General features: G+C 43.3%; 2 protein-coding genes across 2 annotated transcripts; both read right to left on the bottom strand.

The window, feature by feature from the left end:
• Positions 1-1,049: 1,049 nt before the first annotated feature.
• Positions 1,050-2,361, bottom strand: LOC101840695 (olfactory receptor 2A12-like). The gene has a single exon (XM_005083930.2). It carries the CDS (start codon positions 2,298-2,300, stop codon positions 1,356-1,358), a length of 945 nt encoding a protein of 314 aa, XP_005083987.2. The 5' UTR covers positions 2,301-2,361; the 3' UTR covers positions 1,050-1,355.
• A 16,971-nt stretch (positions 2,362-19,332) lies between these two features.
• LOC101824026 (olfactory receptor 2A12-like) lies at positions 19,333-20,295 on the bottom strand. The gene has a single exon (XM_005083860.4). It carries the CDS (start codon positions 20,278-20,280, stop codon positions 19,333-19,335), a length of 948 nt encoding a protein of 315 aa, XP_005083917.1. The 5' UTR covers positions 20,281-20,295.
• Between the last annotated feature and the right edge of the window lie 786 nt (positions 20,296-21,081).

Below are 21,081 nucleotides of genomic sequence, written 5' to 3'. Positions count from 1 at the left end.
GCTGAAAACCAGAAAAGCAAAGCAGCCAAGCCAGTAGACCTTACCTCTACCAAGCTAAAATGGTAATCCTATCTCCATGAATCTTCAGAGACAAAAGCTCTCAGTTCCTGTCTCCTCCTCCTTATATTCCTTTCTCTGCCAGCCATATCTTCCTTCCTCCACCTCCCTAGTGTTTGTGATTAAAGGCATGCGATCCTAAGTGCTGGATTCAAAGGTCTGAGCTGTGTTACTCTTCACTCTTGTGTAGGTCAGGGTGACCTTGAACGAAAAGAGATCCATCTGTCTGTCTTCTAAGTCCTGCGATTAAAGGTATATGCCCCTAGTGTCTGCCTAGCTAGTAAGGCTGCTGGAATTAAAGTGTGTATCGCCACTGCTGACTACTTCTATAGCTTGTGGTTGTCTTTGCTTTCTGAATTCTCAGGCAGGCTTTAATAAATCATAAATAACATGTTGCCACAAGAGGCAATCCAAACTGATCACCATCCAAGGGTAGACAGGGAGCCAGCAGTCAGCAGTCAACAGTTATACATGCCCTTGGCTGTTGCCTAATAATTGGAGCAGATGTTGAAAGTTTCTGATGAGACCCAGATCCCTTCACTCCCAATATTTCATAATTTAACAGAAGAGGTCATCATGTTTCCCCATAGACCACACTTAACTTATGTGTGAAGTTTGTTATCTGAGCTGTATTGATTCTTTTCCACAGACTGTCAACTTAATTCTGTGCTAACAACACATGCTGTGCTACTTAGCATATGGTGCCTCAGTCTTCTGCTGTCTCTGCTACCATGCTATCCACACTTAGCATGTTTGTGTTGGTTTATAGGTATGCTGTTGTCTTATGGGAAGTACATTAGATTATACAATAGTTGCTGCCTTCTAAGTAGAGGAGCCCACATATCAGATCATGACTACAAAACATGTATCAACTTCTCTTTAGGCTGGTATGAGAGAAGGTTGTGATTGATAGAGAAGTAGGTTGTTATACAGAGGGGTCAGCAAGATGTTGATCTTCGTGATTTTAATTTTTTTATTTCAGAATACAGGGTTGGAGGGCACATATGGAGGTACTGGAAAATGCATGGGATTGGGGTGCATGAAGTGAAATTCCCAAAGAATCAATTAAAAATGTTTAAAAAGAATATATCCCTGCAGGCATTATACACTGAAATTACACAGGTGTTTTGAATTATACCTTAGTGTAGTCTGTCAATCAAAACAGGTACGATGGTTTCACAGTGGTTTGTCCTGATTACTAATTACTATGTTGGTTCAAACACACAGGTCAGTTATAGACACTGCCCATTTCTTAAACAATGGACACCCAACTCCAGCTTCTACTGGATACTGGTTCACTAGTCAACCCTACTATGTCCCGTCACCTTGAGAAATGCCCTTTTGATGTCTTTATTCCGAAGACTATAGACCACGGGGTTGAGCAAGGCAGTAAAGGCATTGTAAAATAGTGAGATCTGCTTGTCTCTCTCAGGGGAGTAGCTGGAGTTGGGCCTCATGTAGATGTAAGTGGCTGGACCATAAAAGAATGTGACCACAGTCAGGTGGGAGGCACAGGTAGAAAAAGCCTTACAGCGGGCTTGGGTGGACTTGATCTTGAGAATTGCCTTGACAATATGAATGTAGGAGGCCACAATCAGACAAATGGGAGTAACAACCACAAAAACACTCATGACCAGGTCTACCATCTCAATGATGTGGGTATCCATGCAAGCCAGGCTACGCACTGAAGGTCCTTCACAAAAGTAGTGGTTAACCCTGTTAGGCCCACAATATGGCAGACTCATGGTAAAGAAAGTATGTAACAAAGAGAAAAAGAAACCACAGAACCAAGTCCCAGCTGCCAACATTATACATAATCCCCAGTTGAGGATGACAGTATAACGAAGTGGGTGGCAAATGGCCACATATCTGTCATAAGCCATGACAACAAAGAAGATACACTCAGTTATACCCAGGGCACCAAACACATACATCTGCAGCCAGCAGCCAGCAAAGGAGATAGTCTGGGATTTAGCAAGAAGATGCACCAACATCTGGGGCATGGTGGTGGTGACATAGCACATATCTAACAGGGAGAGGATGCAGAGGAAGAAGTACATGGGCGTGTGCAGCTGTGTGTCCATGCAGATCAGCATGATGATGAGCCCATTGCCCATGACTGAGCTCAGGTAGATGAGAAGGAACACAGTGAAGAGGATGCTGTTGGTTGTGGGGTCACTGGAGAAGCCAAGCAGGATAAACTCAGAAACCCAGCTTTGGTTCTTCCCTGGAGTCATCCACATGGTGCTGACTGTAAGAGAATCACATTCATCTATGTGTCACCTGTCACATGCCAGCTATAGAGGCAGAAAGGGGAGATACAGGCTGCTGAGATGGCTCAAAGTTAAGAGCACTGACTGCTGTTCCAGGGAACCACACAGCTCAGAGCTGTCTGTGACTCCAGTTCCTGGGGATCCAACTCCCTCTTCTCACCTCCCCAGGCCACAGACTCACATGATGCACAAGCATGCATGTAGGCAAACACCCATACTCAAAAAATAAAAGATAATACTTTTAAATAAAGCAGAAAGACTGGGTGTGGTTCTGAGCTCACTCAGTTTCTTTGCACTCTTCTCAAGTTGCCAAATCTTCCAAAGTCTCAGTCTCTTCATTTATCAAATGAAGCTGATGGCACTCATGTCTCGGGATTATGTTGAATATCTAAAGCATCTGACAGAACTCCTGGAAACACCATGTAACACATGACCTGACATATACAGACTCACACTCTCAGCCCAGGTCTGGGATGGCAGGGACAGGGGATTCCCCAGAATAATATGGCTAGCTACACTGCCTAAAATGATGAACACTGGATTCAACTGAGAAACACTGCCTCAATGAATTAGATGGAGAGAAACTGAGGAAGAATCCCATGTCAGTCTCTGACCAAACACACAAACACACACACACACACACACACACACACACACACACACACATACGGGTACCATAGACATGCAAAATAAAGGGCAAACAAGTAGATGAAGAAGACAAAACAGGCATCAGTCAGACACAGGTCTTTGCACATGAAGTCCTGTGAGTGATGACAGATGGTCATGTGTGCAGTTCACTGGGGACACTGTAGTCTTCTCAGGGGATGCTGATGGATCATGTGTATATGGGAGCAGGAAAGTTCTTTCTTCCTTTTTCACTCTTAGATCCAACTGCCCACACACAAAAAAAAATCAATTCCAGGAGTACTGGAGGTTTGAGTGGTAAATCAAAAGCAACCAATTTTTTTAGATATGAACATGATAAATACATCTGTAATTAAGCAAAGCTAAGATTTCTTTAAAAGAGCACTTTCTGTGGGAAGAAAAAAATAATGGTAATTTAGAATAAGAAAAAAAAGAAGTATTCAGAGTATTTATAAAAGAATTAGAAAAAATATATCATAACAACGGATGCTCCAATAGAATAATAGACAATATTTAAAGGACACTTCACAAGGCAGCTATCTAGTGAGCACTGAGGAGACTAAGGTTCTCAGCACCACTGCTCATCTGGAAATTACAGAAGAACAACGCAGTGCCAACGCCAACCCTCCTCTTCTCAATCCCACATCATCACATGCCTACCAGCATGGCTGCAACAACAGATATCTGGTGTTGACAAGTAACTGTATCCAATGGCAGAGTAAATTTAAATGATCCATTTAGAGTGTGCTTGGCTGTGTTCCCTAGAGTTGAACACATTCAATGCATTGCCCAGCAATACAAATATCAACTACATTTCTGAAACAATATAATCACAAAGGAACATACAAATGCATGCTCAATGAAACACATGTAAAAGACATGTCCAAACACTGTTGAAAATAGTGTGAACAGGGCACTACTCATATGCTAACCAACAAGACAATGGCTAAAGTAGGAATTGCTGTTGATGGGAGTAGAATATGAAAGAGATTTCTAGACATTCTCGGTCTTCACTTTCTCTGTCCCTATCCCTTCTCCTGACCAGTCTACTGCTCAGAACCCTCACAGCTGTCCTTCCTTTCAACCCAGGTCAGGAGCCCATCATCTTTTTTATTAATTTTATTTAAATTGAAAACAATCTTATTTTATATACCAATCACAGTTCCCTCTGCCTCCCATCCTCCCATTCCCCCCACTAACTCCCACACCACCCCCCATAGACTCCTCAGGGAGGGTAAGACCTCCTATGGGGTATCATCAAAGTCTGTCACATCATTTGGGGTAGGGCCTAGGTCCTCCCCCATGTGTCTAGGCTAAGAGAGCATCCCCATAAGGAATGGGCTCCCAAAGTCCATCCATGCACTAGGGATAAATACTGATTCCACTACGAGAGGACCCATAGTTTTCCTAAGCCTCCCAAATGAAACCCACATTCAGGAGCCTGGTTCAGTCTTATGATGGTGGCCCAGCTGTCAGTCTGGGGTCCATGAGCTCCCACTTGCTCAGGTCATCTGCTTCTGTGGGTTTCCCCAGCATGGCCTGGACCCCTTTGAGGAGCCCATTGTCTTTCCTGGTACTTCTGCATCAGCATCTCCATGGGCCACTTGCTTCTTAATTTTCCTCCTTCAACACAGTCTTTTATATTCTAATTTTTAAAAATACATTCAATCCTTTGTTGATTTCCCCATGGGAGGCCTCACCCTGTCTGAGGAGTGGTGGGGGAATGTGGGGGAGCAGAAGAAAGGATAGGAGGGGGAACTGGGATGGGTATGTAAAATAAAAAACATAAAGAAAACCTGAAAAAATTAAAAAATAAAAATTTTAAATGTTCAATGTACTTTGATCATATTCTTCCCCCTCTGAACTTATCCTAGATCCTCACCACCCAACTTCATGTCCTTTCTCCTCCTACTCTCTCTTTCAAAACAAAACAATGAAAATCTTTTAAAAATTAAAGAAAGAAAATCAAAACAAAACAGAACAAAATGAAAAACAAACCATGTAGTCACTTTTCTATTGGCCAACTAATCTTCGACATGAGGCGTGCCCTGGAGTATAATAGACACACGCAGTGACACTTTAACAGATAAAAACAGATTGTACCTTCTATAGCAGGTATCAACTTCAAATAGCTCCTTGTTTAGGGGCAGGACTTTAAGTCCACTTTGTATTCTCACTGTTGACAATTTGTCTGATCAAAAGTTCTGCATGTGGTTGCTACAGAGGTTTTTACAGGAAATTACTCTGCTCTTATCTTGCCCCTGTTGAAATCCTTTTAAGAGCTCCCAAGCCTGGTCATTTGAGACAGATGCACAGGTCATTCCTACCCTGCCTGCCTGTGAAGACCCAGACTCACTGCACACCTGTCTCCTCTGTCTGCAATCTCTTCATGCACAAATATCCCCATGCACAAATCTCCATGCAAGCACTACCTGTCTCCTGCATGCCTCTGCCCCTCTCACACCTTAAGGCATGAGTTCTCATCATGGAGGGGGGACCACCTCCTGCACCATGTTGCCCACACCATAGCCACAGCAGTACTCAGCTTGGCTGGAAGCCTTCCCTGCTGTGCTACCACCCATTACCCAGTTGATGACATCCTGCATTTCTTGCCCATTGGCCCCTTACAATCTGGAGAATTCTAGAGGTGTCTGATATCAATTTTGACACTAAGAAACTTGAACAAACCTATTGTTACTCTCTTGTTAACTGAAACCCCACACAGCTAAGAAAGAATTGTCTCTGATAGAGTTTGTCTATATGGGTGATTCCCTAACCTTTACAATGAAAAAAAAAAGACCTAACATTTGTTGAGTATATTGTACATTCCAGCTACTGTTGCACTAGCTATACCTTAAAATGACAACAGTTCACTGAAGGAAGTAATCTTACCTGTGTGTTATAGGTGAAAACCTAAGGCCTGGAGCAGATGGTTTGTTCCAGATTACAAGGACACGTGACAAGAGAAGATTTAGGTGGTGGCTTCAGAGCCTGGCTCTCAGCCACCTTCCCTGCTTCTGGCACACAGGCTCTGAAATGGGGACATGAGGAAGACAAGGTCTTCACATTGTCCATCTAGTTGAGTTTATGGAGACTCAGCACATCCAGAGTCCTCCTAGGACAGAGCTAGATGGCTCTCCTGATGAGATTCCCCTCCTGTCTGAATATGGGAGATCCTTGAATGTATTCAGAGTAAAAGGATCCAAGGAAAGAGGATTTGAGGCTTTATTTCTATCACATGGCGACACCATTTAGTGAACCATGGCCTTTTGTGGTTTCCTAGCCCAGTGGCCTCTGACTTGGCATACAGTATCCCAATAGGACTGCTGGCCCAAATCTGTGAGCCCAGCACTCACAGCTGAAATCATGGCTGATTTTCAGGCAGGAAAGGCTACACATGGTAGCTCCAATCTACAAATCCAGCATCTGTAAGGCTTAGGATAAGGAGTCCAAGGACATACTCAAATATATAAAAAGTTTAGTACTAAGCTAAGCTACAGCAAACTCACAAACCCCATGCCCCCCAAAAACAATGATGATTGTTCTGCCCACAAGTAGCAGGCTGTGTCTCTGTGTGGGGAGACTCCTTCAAAGACACTGACCACCACTGCTCTTTCATGAATATGGCTTTCTGTTTCATTTGAGATCTTTGAGCTCAGGACTCCATATCCTTTGTTTCTCAAAATGATTTGAAATGGACAAACACTCTATAAAAATGTATTGAATTAAATACAGAAGGAAGGAAGAAGGAATTAAGGACACAGGTTGAGAAAGAGATGAAAGCAGAGCAGGCAATGAGGAAAGAGGGCTGGGGAGTTCGAGATGTTTTCACAGAGGACCTGGAGATGGATGGCTTGACTAATTATCTCTAGACTCACTTGTCTGAACACCACCCACAAGCCAAGCACCAGTGACCATCTTACCCCTTTGCAAATCCAAGGACTGTGTCACCGCTGTCTAGGTGTTTCTTTCTCTAATGGGATAAAGACTAAAGGGAAAACCCCCATAGCAACTTAGTCCAAGGTGATGGGATTTTAGGTAGCTCAATCTCCAGAAAAATTCCAAGGTGATGTAGATTTAAATCTCCCACTTCCCCTGCAGGTGGACCAGCCCCAGTTCCTGAAGATGGTCCCTACACAATCCTGCTTAACAAAGGTAAGCTCACACATCTTCACCTCTTCCCAGTGGGGCCAGATACTGAGGTTTTATGACCCTGCCTCCTCTCTGAGCCTCTCAGGAGATCCGGGAAAGGGCCATTTCTGTTCCCAGTAGGGATGCTGAGATGATCCCTGGATGCTGTCAACAAGAGCACTAAAGTGAGACCCTTAGGGGAAGAGCAGGAGGAAAACCCCACAGGAGGAGGAGTGGTGACCTGTTTCCTTTTCTAGACTAATCGGGAGTAAGAGCATCTCAGAGAGGAGGAGGTGGGACCTAGTCACCTGGTACACAGGTCAAGGACTTAAGTTCTCATTCTGATTCCTCTCTTACTGTCCCAACCCTGAGCCTGACCCTCAATGAGACCATGTGTGAGACACACTCCTTTTCCTTCCTCAACTACCTTTGGGCAATCTTAGTCTTCCATTCTCTGCTGTGTAATATCTGAGCAAGTCACCCAGCTGGTGACTGGTGATAATAAAGAGCCATCAACAATGAGTGCTGGAGGGTGGCTATGAGAAAAAAAGAGTACTTGCTGGGCTTGCAGAAGACCTGGTTTGATTCTCAACACTAACATGGCAGTTCACATCTGTATCTCCCGATCTAGAGGATCCAGTACTCCCTTCTGATCTTTCCAGGAACCAGACGTGCGTGTGGAATACACACATAAGTGCAGGAAAAAACACTCATATATATGAACAAAAAGCAGAGAAGTGTCAATCATGACATTGTAGATAGATTTTTCTTTAGCCACCAGCTCATAAATAAAGACACAGAGGCTTATTAATAACTATAAAAACTTGGCCTTCAGTTAAGTTTATCCCACTAGCTCTTTTAACTTAAATTAACCTACTTATATTAATCTGTGTGGCTTACTACTTTTCTTTCACTCTATATGTCCAACATGCCATGCCTCCATGGCGTCTCCCGAGTGCCTCGGTTATCTTCTTCCTTTCTCTGTCTGGAAGTCCTGCCTATCACTCCTGCCTAGTTATTGGCCATTTAGCTTTTTATTACACTAGCCACAGTAATACCTCTTCATTGTGTATAAATATCCTACACCATTCCTCCCTTTTGTCTAAAGAGAAAAGTTTTAACTATAACACAGTAAAACTATACAATAAGAACAATTATCAGGTAAGAATTACATTCACAATTGTAATTTAAAAAACACTACAAAGAGAAGCCATACCATGCAGCAGTACTCACATGGGAGGTTTACTGGAAAGGAGAGAGAAGGGGAAGAAAAGGGGGCAAATAGGGGGCCAAAGGCAGGTCTCTGGGGACAAGAGTGGTAGAAGAGACAGAAAGAGATGGGGGGGTGGGCAGGGCACTTTTAAAAGGGAACATAGTGAATGTGCACAGAAGGTGCTCTAGTAGCTGCAACTGAGGATATATCCTGTCAAAACCCCAAAGGCAGGCCAGAAGGGATGCCTGAATACTAGCAACAATGTCCAGTTCATTCGTGTTTGGAAATTTTAGAGAAAGTACTATATTATCTATCCTATCTTAGTGAGTCCAAAGTTTTATACCTAAGCCACTTTCTATCATAACTTTTATTACAGACCTAAAAAATGGCCCTTTAGATCTTAAAACATCTTAGATAAACAACATAAGCTTTTATGTTCTCAACCTTGCAAACTGTACATCTTTTATGTAATTTTTTCAAACAAGGAAATTGTAACTATAACTATATAATCTTCAACTTCATCAGAGACCAAGAAGGATATACTATTGTCTGAGTAAGCAGGAAATGCAGTGCAAACAACTTCCCAAACTATAAAAATGACAGGAGCAGCTGGCTGCCTGGACAGTCACCCAATGTTCCTCTACAACATTGGGGCATTTATCTTTGGCCTACGTGCCGAGAATATCTGACAGACTTTTCTGTGAAGCAGGATTTTTTTGTTTGTTTGTTTATTTGAGACAGGGTTTCTCTGTATTATTTTGGAGGCTGTCCTGGAACTCACAGAGATACACCTGTCTCTGCCTTCCAAGTCCTGGGATTAAAGGCTTGTGCCACCAATGCCCAGCTGTGAAGCAAGAATTTTAAGGACTGCCCTACCTTGTCTTGGCAAAGTTTGGTAGTTGCCTTCTGTTGTGTCCTGTTTGTTCAATTTGAACAGTATACTATCAATTGTCAAGGCAAGGTCAGTTTCTGGACCAGTAGCTAACTTTGCCACAACAAAAAGCAAAGCGTCATATGGGGGTTCTTGGATGACCATCATTCTTTTTGAAGTAGATTGGTTCTGCCAGGAGTAGATGTGTCTTACTGTCATGAAACATCTTATGTTATTAAAATATCTTAAATGCTATATTGTGTAGAATTCTGAAGTCTTTGAAGACTATCTATCTAAAATATATCTCTGACCTTGAAAACATCTCTGACATGGCCATTAATTTGATTGTTATAGATGACTAACTGTTAATCTGCATTTCTTATTATCCTAAGTAACTTACAAGGACTAGAACTTTACATTACATTTTTAAATGAGCTGCATTTAAAGGTACAATACTTTAAAAAAGAGTAGGAACATATATACAGTATGTTCTAACAAAAATAACCTTAAATTTGTAAGAATGTACAAAGATTCATACCAATGTAAAATTTTTTAGACTAGTGGTTGTTCAAAAGTAGACTCAACAGTCAACCATTTTATCCCATCATTTCTGTATTATGTTCCCCCAGTCCTTCTCCCTTCAGAAAAAGATGCCTGAATCTAATCTCCTTTCTTCGGCTTTTCCTTGACCATTACCAGCAACAATTTGTAACCAACCCCTCTAAATAATGACAAACATCCGTAATCCACTAAATGACCAAATGCCACCCATTCCACCTCTTGGGAATATGGGTATCATATTCTCAAACTGCTTCCTGTTGTCTGGGAACAACAGCATCTTTAGAAGACCCTCATAAAATTGAGATAATGGTCAAGTCTGGTAGATCTAGCTGTATTATTTTTTGTTTAGTTTTTGTGTGGTGAAAAAGTGTAGAGCTAATCTGAAGTCTTGGCTGGATAGTCTGTGAGGTTCTACATCTCCACAAGCAGCTTTGAAGCTGTTCTGAATGAATAATTTGACGAAACTGCAACAGAGACATTCTGAGGGGCTGGATCACCTGGACCACTTGTCTTTGTTGGTGTCTGGTACTTTTTTCCTGAAAACTCATAAACTTTTAAAGATAAAATACATATCTGCATTAACACGGAATGTGCCTGTATACCAGTCAAAGATGATTTTTGACTTATGTTTGAACAGGTAAAAGGTATTTGTTTGAATATATAACCAAACCTCTACCCATGCCATAAGGAAGGCTGTCATGTAATAATAATTCGTAAGGACTGTGTAGCCAGGACTGTGTCTCACCCAGTCTCAGAGCTGTTCCCATGCTGAGAGGTCAGCATATATGCCACCAGTTCTGTAGTCTTTCTTAGTTTCTTCCTTTCTGTCAATAGCTTTACTTTTAAGGAGATCTCCCCCAGCCAAATCTGATCTTCATTAATTTTGAAGAGAGCCATAACTTTTGTTTCCTGTGGAAACAAAGGCATAAACCCTTGCCCAGCTCAACACTTCCAATCTTAAGCCAAGATATTTCTTAATTATGTAGGCTTGTTTTATTCAACAGTCTATTCCATAATCCAAATGTTTCTCAGCTGCTGCTATTCACTCACTAGTATTCAAACAATTCAAAGTCAAAAAGCACCATACAGAATCCAAGTACCCTGTGTATTTGCCGTCTTTATGTGGCTTTTTTTCTTTTATATTATTTTACTCTCTCTCTTTAAAGACTTTACTATTATTTTTAAGTATTTATTTTTTCTATTGCTGTCTGTACCCATTTTTTAAACTGCATCCGTTTAAAGATTTTCTCAGTCTCAACAGCTTTACTACATGTCTACAGTCTTCTCTGACTCTGTGAGCCAAGCCTTAACCATGCCCACACAGCTCCACATGTGGTACTGATTGACTCAAGCCCACAGGCTGTGGCTGGGAGTAGGAAGCTATGTTTGCCTCATTGTTTGTGTGTTTGGAACTTTTTTCTTCTCCTTTTTTTTTAATTTATCTTTTTACACATGTTACTCTCAGTTCCCTCTCCCTCCCCTCCTACCCCGGCCCCTCAATCCTCCCAACCCCCCACCCCACTCCATCCTTGCTCCGCTCTCCAGGGAGGGTAAGGGCTTCCATGAGGGATTTTCAGAGTCTGTCATATCATCCCGGGCAGGGCCTAGGTCCTCCCCCATGTGTCCAGGCTGAGAGAGCATCCCTCCATGTGGAATGGGCTCCCAGAATCTATTTGTATGCCAGGAATAAATACTGCTCCGTTCTCCAAGGTCCCATAGATTGCTGAGGCCTCTTCTCTGACACCCAGGTTGCGGGGGAGGGGGTGTGTCTGGATCAGTTCCATGCTGGCCTCTCAGTCATTAGTCTGGGGTTCACACATTCCCCCTTGTTTAGGTCAGCTGCCTCTGTGGCTTTCAGCAGCCTGATCTTGATTCCTTTGCTCATGACTCTTTGCAACTGGTTCCAGGAGTTCAATTCGGTTTTTTTTTTCCTGTGGGTGTCTGCCTCTACTTCCGTCAGCCACTGGATGAGGGTTCTAGGATGGCATATAAGGTAGTCATCAATCTCATTATCCTGGGAGGGCATTTAAGGTTACCTTAATGCCAGTTGATGTCATTCTTGTAGATCTGTGAAGATCTCACTAGTGCCAGATCTCTCCTCCAACTTATAATGGCTCACTCTATTATGGTATCTCTCATCCTTCTCTCCTCTGTTCTTACCCTGGCTCAACCTTCCTGCCCTCCATGTCCTCCCCTCCCCTCCTCTTTTCCCCCCTCTCTTTCTCCCATCTCCTGTCCCCCCACTCCCAATCCAATTAGGAGATCTCATCCCATAACTCTTCTCCGGGTTGCCGTGCATATCTCTCTTAGGGTCTTCCCTGCTTCCCAGACTCCCTGGTGGCAGGATTGTAGGATGGCAATGCCCTATTCCATGTCTAAAATCCATATATGAGTGAGTACATACCATGTTTGTCTATTTGTGATTGGGTTACCTCACTCAGGATGGTTTCTTCTAATGCCATCCACTATCCTGCAAATTTAAAGATTCCATTGTTTTTTTTTCCTGCTGAGTAGTACTCCATTGTGTAGATATACCACATTTTCCCTATCCACTCTTCAGTTGAGGGGCATCTAGGTTGCTTCCAGGTTCTGGCTATTACAAATAATGCTGCTATGAACATAGTTGAGAGATGTCCTTATTGTATGAGTTTACATCATTTGGGTATATGCCTAAGAGTGGAATTGCTGGATCTTTTGGTAGACTGATTTCCATTTTCCTGAGGAATCTCCATACCGATCTCCACAGTGGCTGCACAAGTTGGCATTCCCAACAGCAGTGGAGGAGTGTTTCCCTTTCTCCACATCCTCTCCAGCATAAATTGTCATTAGTGGTTTTGATTTTAGCCATTCTGACAGGAGTGAGATGGTATCTCAGAGTTGTTTTGATTTCCATTTCCCTGATGGCTAAGGATGTTGAGAACTTTTTCAAGTGTCTCTTGGCCATTTTAGACTCCTCTTTTGAGAGTTCTCTATTAGTTCTGTACCCCACTTTTTAAATTGATCATTTGGTGTTTTGGAGACTTGCTTCTTGAGTTCTTTGTAAATTTTAGAGATCAGCCCTCTGTCAGATGTGGGGTTGATGAATATCTTTTCCTATTCTGTGGGCTGTCCTTTTGTCTTGTTGACTGTGTCCTTTGCCTTGCAGAAGCTTCTCAGTTTCAGGAGGTCCCATTTATTAATTGTCTATCTCAGTGTCTATGCTACTGGTGTTATGTTCAGGAAGCAGTTTCCTGTACCAATTCATTTAAGGGTACTTCCCACCTTCTCTTCCAAGAGGTTCAGTGTGGCTGGATTGATGTTGAGGTCATTGATCCACTTGGACTTAAGTTTTGTGCATGGTGATAGACATGGATCTATCTGCTGTCTTTTACATGCCAGCATCCAGTTACTCCAGCACCATTTGTTGAAGATTCTTTCTTTTTTCCATTGTATATTTTTAAAGCTTTCTCAGGCACTATGTGGAAATATATAACTCCACATCAGATACCAAATACAGATGGATTTTTCTTTGACTTTCCAGCCTACAAATAATGACACAGGGACTTATTATTAATTATGAAAGTTCATCCTTAGCTTTAAGCTTATCTTGCTATCCCTTTTAACTTAAATTAGCCTGCTTCTATTAATCTTCATTCTACCATGTGTCATTTTACCTTTCTTTCATTTTGTATGTTTGACATTCTACATGTCTATGGTGTTTCCTGGGTGTCTCAATTATGCTCATCCTCTCTCTGCCTGGATGAGCATATATTGCTCCTGCCCAGCTACTGACCATTCAACTTTTCAATATATCAATCATATGAACTTCTCTTCACACTGTACAAATATCCCACAACATTAAATACCATCATTTAGTCAACAGTGACATCTCCATACCAAGGGAGTAAGAAAACACTCCCATGGCTCAGATCTCTTGGATGCTGATAAGAATGTGGGTCCAAACACAGGAACCTCAAAAGTTCTCTTGAACTTCCTGTTATTCTGACTAGCGTGCCTCTTCTGCAGAATTCCAGTAGTAACCTCTTCCCTTCTAGACTGGCTAGAAAATAAATGTGATGATGTCAGCACCCTGCCACAAGTCCTGGCCAGTGTTCCATCATGACCTCATATCTCCATCGCAACCTTCCGTCTGTGTCTTGGTTTCCTAAGGATTTAGAAGGAGAAGACTGGACTATAAAGTCTTCCTGCTGAGAGTAATTGATTGATAAGGGGTTAGAATTCCTGTGAGCTACTCCTTAAACACAGCCAATGCTAAAAGATAATTATTAAATATACTGTATTGGAAACAAAGACAGAGTGCCCAGAAATGTGGCTCAACTGTATAGCACCTGAGTAAATACAGTACTTGAGGTTAGAACTTGAATCGTAGCATTAAAAAAAGTGAAGGTAACAAAACCTATAAACTCTGCACACCCTGATGAACAACTCCATTTTCCTGTGCTCTGTGTTCTAGCAGTTGTGTAGTGTGGTGACTTTGCTGGTTGAAACACTGTACAATGCCATGTAATCTCAACTGCTGATCAAATGACATGTGTTGCAACTATGACATTGACCATGATGGGTGGTGTATTTACACCTTAGCATGAATCAGAAGCATCTAGGCCTCAATGCTGGTCCCTACAATGTTGTTTCTAAGCCTTGTTCCACTGACCCCAACCATCTCACTCCTGTTGCTGATCCTAATCAGCTCTGGAGAGGCAGTCAGGTCCAGGCAGAGATTCTTCTCCACCGGGATGGATAAGGGAACAGAGAATCAGGGAGAAGCAGACAGAACCCATTGTGTATCACATATAGAATGACACAGCCACTGGAATTCTGTTGGTTTTAGTCATGGAGATTTTATTATAGATTTATAGGAAGGGGTTCAAGAGGGAGAGAAAGATGCACAAATACACACCATCTGAATTAGACATGGATGTAACCAACATGACAGAAAAACAATGACATGATGGAAATCAGGACTCAAAAAGGTAGCTATACTTAACAGAGCCTTGTGGCTGCTCCAAGAGACTGCACAGGCTGTATTTTAAATAACTGCAGCACTTGGAGAGTCTCAAGAATAGTTCTACCAGCCCACTACAAAGATAAAGGAACAGTGACCAAGGAAACATGAGCAATTTGGGAAAGGTCATCCAGCTAGTGAAAGATAGAACCAACTCTAGGGCCTGGCCACTTGCCTCTTGGGTGAGACTGAATCTGTGATGTCTGTCACAGGCTTAATGTGTAAGTTCAACCTAGTGGCTGTGCCTGGGGGTCTAACAAAAACACTCCTGCTGTTCAGAATTAGGCCTATTCCACAGTGGTCATGGGACCACCTCAGAGGTCAGCATGAAGGAAAACTCAAACTCCAGCGATTTCATTGCAGACCAAGTGGACCCACAGGCCTAAGGAAAAGAAGGTGAGATTGGAGAAGGGAGAAGGAAGAATCCACAGCTCTCACAACCAGGGACTCAGGGACTGCTTAATTGGCTCCCATGTGACAGTGCCTCATTAATGAACCACCTGAGAATTGGCTCATTTGGTAAAATGAGTACTTCAAAAAGTTTTCTGGTTTTGTGTCTGGAGAAGGACCCTGAGGGGAATAGCAGCAGATAGTGCTGTCACTACACAATGAGGACATTAAAATGGCTACTTGGGACATCACATTGAATCTCATAGCTAGTTTCACATGTGTTTCCTCCCCAGCAGGCCTAGGAGTTATGCCTAGGGTTCCCATTTCACAGATGTGGTGAATATGACGACAGACACTGAACCACTGGCCAAGCATAGGAAGGTTGCCGATGCTGGTTTAAGTCCTCTGAGTCAGGAAGGGCCTGTGAGATCAGCAGAGCCAGCTCCTTACTCTTTTAGATTCATAAAAACTAAATCCATGGGGGCTGGAGAGATGGCTCAGAGGTTAAGAGCACCAACTGCTCTTCCAGAAGTCCTGAGTTCAATTCCCAACAACCACATGGTGGCTTACAACCATCCATAATGAGTTCTGGTGCCCTCTTCTGGCATGCAGGCATACATGGAGGCAGGATGCTGTACTCATAATAAATAAATAAATTTTTTAAATTATTTAAAAAAAAACTAAATCTTCCAGATAAAAGTGATTCCCAAGCAAGTGGGATAATCTGTGGGAGACTGGAACTTTCATGTGTGGCCTCCCAGCTGTGGGCCCTATCCATCACCCCAGGATTCCCCCTCCTAGTTGTGGGACCTCTCCATCACCCCAGGATCCCCACTTCTGGCTGTGGAACCTATCTATCACCCCAGGATCCCCCACCCCATTTGTTGTCTTGCAATTTGAAAGAAGAGCTCCCTGCTGTCCAGTGATAATTAGCCTGTCACAGGACCAGCCTGCATATGTCCTCAACATCCAGAGTCCTGTGTTTGGGATTTCAAAGCTCTGAGTCCTGTGTGAGATAACATATGGACACACAGATCTGGCAAGGAGGATAATGCTAAGCAGAATGCTGATGATGTCAATAAAAAACAGCAAACAGTATATCAGGATGAGAGTGATGATCATAGTAATGGCCGTAACTAAGAATGTTTCTGTTGTCAGTGTTTACTTAAAATAAGTCATTTCACAGTCAAAACATTCATATGAAATATAGTGTTGATCTTGATTCCGAGGTAAGGAAACTGAACTGTAGAGCTGGTAACACACCAGGGTCTACAGACAGATCTTTGCATAGTAAGATGTCACACTTGGTGTGGGATGCTAAATGTTCAACAAGCAAAGAACAGAAGCAAATGATGGTGAAGCCAGGTCTGCTTGTAAGCCAGTTGGCAGCCATGCTGCTGAGTGCATGCGTAGCCTCCATCCCTGACACCTGAGCCTGGTGGTCACCAGTTCACTGGACAAGTTATTAGTTATGTTCCTTGTTGCTATGATAAAACACCTGACTCAAGCCACTCGAAGAAGGGCTTCTTTAGACTGAGAGTCTAGGGGCACAGTCAGCAATGGCAAGGAAGTCATGGCAGTAGGAGCAGACTCAGGGTCACGTTGTGTTCCCAGTCAGGAAGCAGACAGATGGATGCCCTGGCTCAGACCACTCTCTCCTTTTATACTTTCTATCAGCTTACTTCTGTCCTGACAACACATGCTGTGCTACTTAGCATATAGTGTCTCAGTCTTCTGCGGCCTCTCCTATCACGTTATCCACACTTAGCATGTTTTATCTTGGTTTATATGCACAATGTTGTTGTCTGGGAACTACACCAGGTTACATAATGTATATTAATTGCTGTCTTCTAGGTAGAGGAGCCAACATTTCAGACCATGACCACAGAACACCTATTACTTCTCTATTGACAAAAAACTTCCCACCTCCAGCTCTCAAGATATACCACACTACTTGCTTTGGCCAAAAGAATGGGTGGAAGAGAAGCAGGTCATGCTCTGCTGAGTTTTTCCACTGTTCCTTTCTTTCTGCTATAGGATGACATGTTGGACATAAGGTTCTTCCTTCAGAATGGATGTGAGACAACAGAAGGTCACTCCCAACCTATAGCTACAGAAATGGGCAAAAACTGAATCTCTGGCCCCTAGGCTCAGGGCAGAGGGCAACACTATGATGCTCAAATATGTGATGGAAATATGGTAAAATAAGACTATGTGGTGGAGACATGGAAGAGAAGACGAGCAGTTGCTGTGGAGATAGGTAGAACTGGCCTATATGAGGGGCTTGCAAAGCTACCTGAGGCCATGGTGTTGTTTAGTCCTGGGATGCTTCAGAGGGCCATGTCAGGGTCCCTGGTCTTCCTGTAGCTGTCTGTGATCCAAGTTACCTCCAAGGGCCATGCAGGTGTTTGTGGTGGACTGCCAACCAAAGCCATGTTGATGTCCCAGCCCATGCTGCCACTGTGGCTGTGTGTGGATCTGAGGTTCAACAGCAGTCAGAGTCTGTGTTGATATCTGAGGCCCAGATTACCACAAAGGACATGTAGATGTCCATAGTCTGGGCTGCCACCTGAAGATATGCTGATGTCTGCGTGCTATGCTAAGTTTGTCCCACACTAGCTGGCTGCAAGATGGTCCTGCCCCTTTCCAGCTACTACACTTGGGGAGCTGGGACCATCCCTCACTGACCTGTAGTGTAAGACTGATGTAGGCAAGGGGAGAGATGCCTCAACCCCCTCTGGCATAGGCCTAGGAAAGCTGGTCTCTCCACTCAAAGGCCACCATTCACAGGAGAACTGGCCCTGCTCCTTTCGGGCTGCTTCTCACAAAAGATCTGGCCTAGCCTTGCTCCAAGAGCTATAGGGCTTGCTAGGCAGTGGAGTGTAGAATCAGGGGCTTCACCCACCATGAAGTTAGGGAGAGGTGGCACTACCCCCTTGTTGGGGGAAAGCCCAGTGGAGACCCAGGTTGACCAACTCAGCTACCACCCAGGCCTAGATTTGGGACCTTGAGTTGGCCCACTTCAGTCTCTACCCCATCTATGAGCTACTGGAGAATGTGAAGGAGCCTGTCCTGTAAAACCATAGCCACAGGATCTTGATGACAATAGGGCAGCAATAGGATATCAGAGAGGAGTCTTGGTGAGGGTCCAGTATTAATGCTGTATCAGAAGCCAGAGGTCTTGAACCAGAACAACTTGTAATGAATATTTGCAAGTAAGGCTGTGTGGGGAAAGGGTGTGCTGTGTGACACAGCAGATCTTTAATGCCAATGTGAATAATGAATGTGATGGAGGTGCAGGAAAGACAGGGGAGCAGAGTGGTACAGTACTGAAGAACGGGAGATGCAACAGCTGTGGCGGTTGTATGAGAGAAGCATGCAATTGACAGGAAAACTGGTTGTTACACAGAAGGATCAGGAAGGTGTTGGGTTTTGTATTTTAATTTTTAATTTCTTTTGGGAGGAAGTTATGTGGTGATACATTGTTCATGATTTCATAAACCTTGCCTGGGGATCAGAATGCAAAGCTAGCCACACTAGTTAGCCATAGAACCTGGGCAGTGGTGGCACACAGCTTTAATCCCAGGACACGGAGACAGAGGCAGATGGATCTCTGTGAATCCAAGGCCACCCTGGGCCACCTGAGAGTGGATCAGTCTAAAAGAGAAACAGAGCTCACACCTTTAATCCCAGCACTAGAGAGGTATATAAGGAAGAAGCAAAGGGTCTCCCGTGAGATTCAGTTTCCAGTCACAGGGAAGATCTCCATTTCAGCCTTGGTAGAGGTAAGAGATACTGGCTGACTGCTTTGCTTTTCTGATCTTCATCTTGAACCCCAATATCTGTCTCTGGGTTTTTATTATTCCACTACAAAGTTATAAGGGTACAGAGCAGATACTGAAGGACTAGGAAATGAGTGGGATTGGGGTGCATGCTGTAAAATACACAAAGACTCAATAAAAATGTTTAAAAAGAATAAATCTTTGCAGGTATAATTCAGTAAGATTAGTGAAGTGTTTAGAATTCAGTGTAGCCTGTCAATCAAAACAGCCACCATGGTTTCACAGCAGTTTGTCCCAATTACCAATTACTGTGTTAGTTGAAACTCACAGGTCAGTTACATTTAATAAAGACACTGTCCCTTTCTTAAGCATTGAATACTCTGACTCAGCCTCTCCTGAATCCTAATTCAGGAGTCCACCCTTCTATGTCCCATCACCTTGAGAAATGCCCTCTGGATGTCTTTGTTCCTCAGACTGTAGACCACAGGGTTGAGCAAGGCTGTGAAGACATTGTAAAAGAGTGAGATCTGCTTGTCTCTCTCAGGGGAGTAGCTGGAGTTGGGCCTCATGTAGATGTAAGTGGCTGGACCATAGAAGAGTGTGACCACAGTCAGGTGCGAGGCATAGGTAGAGAAAGCCTTGCAGCGGGCTTGGGTGGACTTGATCTTCAGAATTGTCTTGCCAATGTGAACATAGGAGGCCACAATGAGGGAAATTGGAGTAACAAGCACAAAAACACTCAACACCAGATCTACCATCTCAATGATGTGAGTATCCATGCAAACTAGGCTACGCACTGAAGGTCCTTCACAGAAGTAGTGGTTAACCCTGTTAGGCCCACAATATGGCAGATTCATGGTAAAGAAAGTATGTAACAAAGAGAAAAAGAAACCACAGAACCAAGTCCCAGCTGCCAACCATATACATAGTCGCCAGTTGAGGATGACAGTATAACGAAGTGGATGGCAAATGGCCACATATCTGTCATAAGCCATGACAACAAATAAGGTGCTCTCATTTATTCCCAGGGCACTAAACATATACATCTGCAGCCAGCAGCCAGCAAAGGAGATGGCCTGAGAGTGAGCAAGAAGATGCACCAACATCTGGGGCATGGTGGTGGTGACATAGCCAATATCCAACAGAGAGAGGATGCAAAGGAAGAAGTACATGGGCGTGTGCAGCTGGGTGTCCATGCAGATCAGCATGATGATGAGCCCATTGCCCATGACTGAGCTCAGGTAGATGAGAAGGAACACAGTGAAGAGGATGCTGTTGGTTGTGGGGTCTCTGGAGAAGCCAAGCAGGATAAACTCAGAAACCCAACTTTGGTTCTGCCCTGGAATCATCCACATTGTGGGTCCTGTAACAGAATCATATTCATCTACATGTCACTTCATAACTGCCAGCTATAGAAGCAAATAGAGAAGACATATGCTGGAGAAATGGCTCAGAGTTTAAGAGCACTGACTGCTGTTCCAGTGGACTAGATAACTCATAGCTGTCTATGACCTCAATTCCAGGAATCTGACTCCCTCTTATTCATACACATACCAGGCATACACATTGTGAACAGACATGTATGTCGGCAAAAATACACACACATAAAATAAAAACAGTACATTTTAATTAAAAAATAAAGACTGGGTGTGGTTCTGAGTGCACTGTTCAGTTTCTGTGCACTCTTCTGAAGTCACTGAATCTCCCAATGCACAGTTTCTTCATCTACAAAATGAGGCTGATGACACTCAGGTCTCAGGATTATGATGAATATCTAAAGTGTCTCGTATAACTCCTGGAAATCATATAACAGATGACTTGCTGTATGAATTTTCACATCCTCATTCCAACTCTGGGAAGGCAAAGACAGAGGTTCTCCAGAATACGAGGGCTAACTGCACTAGATGAATGGGTTCAACTGAGAAACCCTGCCTCAAGAAATACGGTGAGAACAATTGAGGAAGGAACCCATGTCAGTCTCTGATCACACACACACACACACACACACACACACATGCACACGCACACACACACACACCACAGACATATGCAAAATGTAAACAGTAGATGAAGAAGACAAAAGTCAGACACAGGCCATCACACATGAGTAATGACAGAGGTTCATGTGTGCAATGCACTGGAGACACTGTAGCCTT

Source organism: Mesocricetus auratus, unplaced genomic scaffold (assembly GCF_017639785.1).
Source record: "Mesocricetus auratus isolate SY011 unplaced genomic scaffold, BCM_Maur_2.0 Super-Scaffold_100014, whole genome shotgun sequence".
Taxonomy (NCBI): domain Eukaryota; kingdom Metazoa; phylum Chordata; class Mammalia; order Rodentia; family Cricetidae; genus Mesocricetus; species Mesocricetus auratus.
Note: the sequence above shows the minus strand (reverse complement) of the source record. Positions and strands in the feature narration are given on the sequence as shown.

Bases quoted from the DNA above. Each gene is read 5' to 3' on its own strand.
- LOC101840695 (XM_005083930.2), bottom strand. From the start codon at position 2,300: ATGTGGATGACTCCAGGGAAGAACCAAAGCTGGGTTTCTGAGTTTATC.
- LOC101824026 (XM_005083860.4), bottom strand. From the start codon at position 20,280: ATGTGGATGATTCCAGGGCAGAACCAAAGTTGGGTTTCTGAGTTTATC.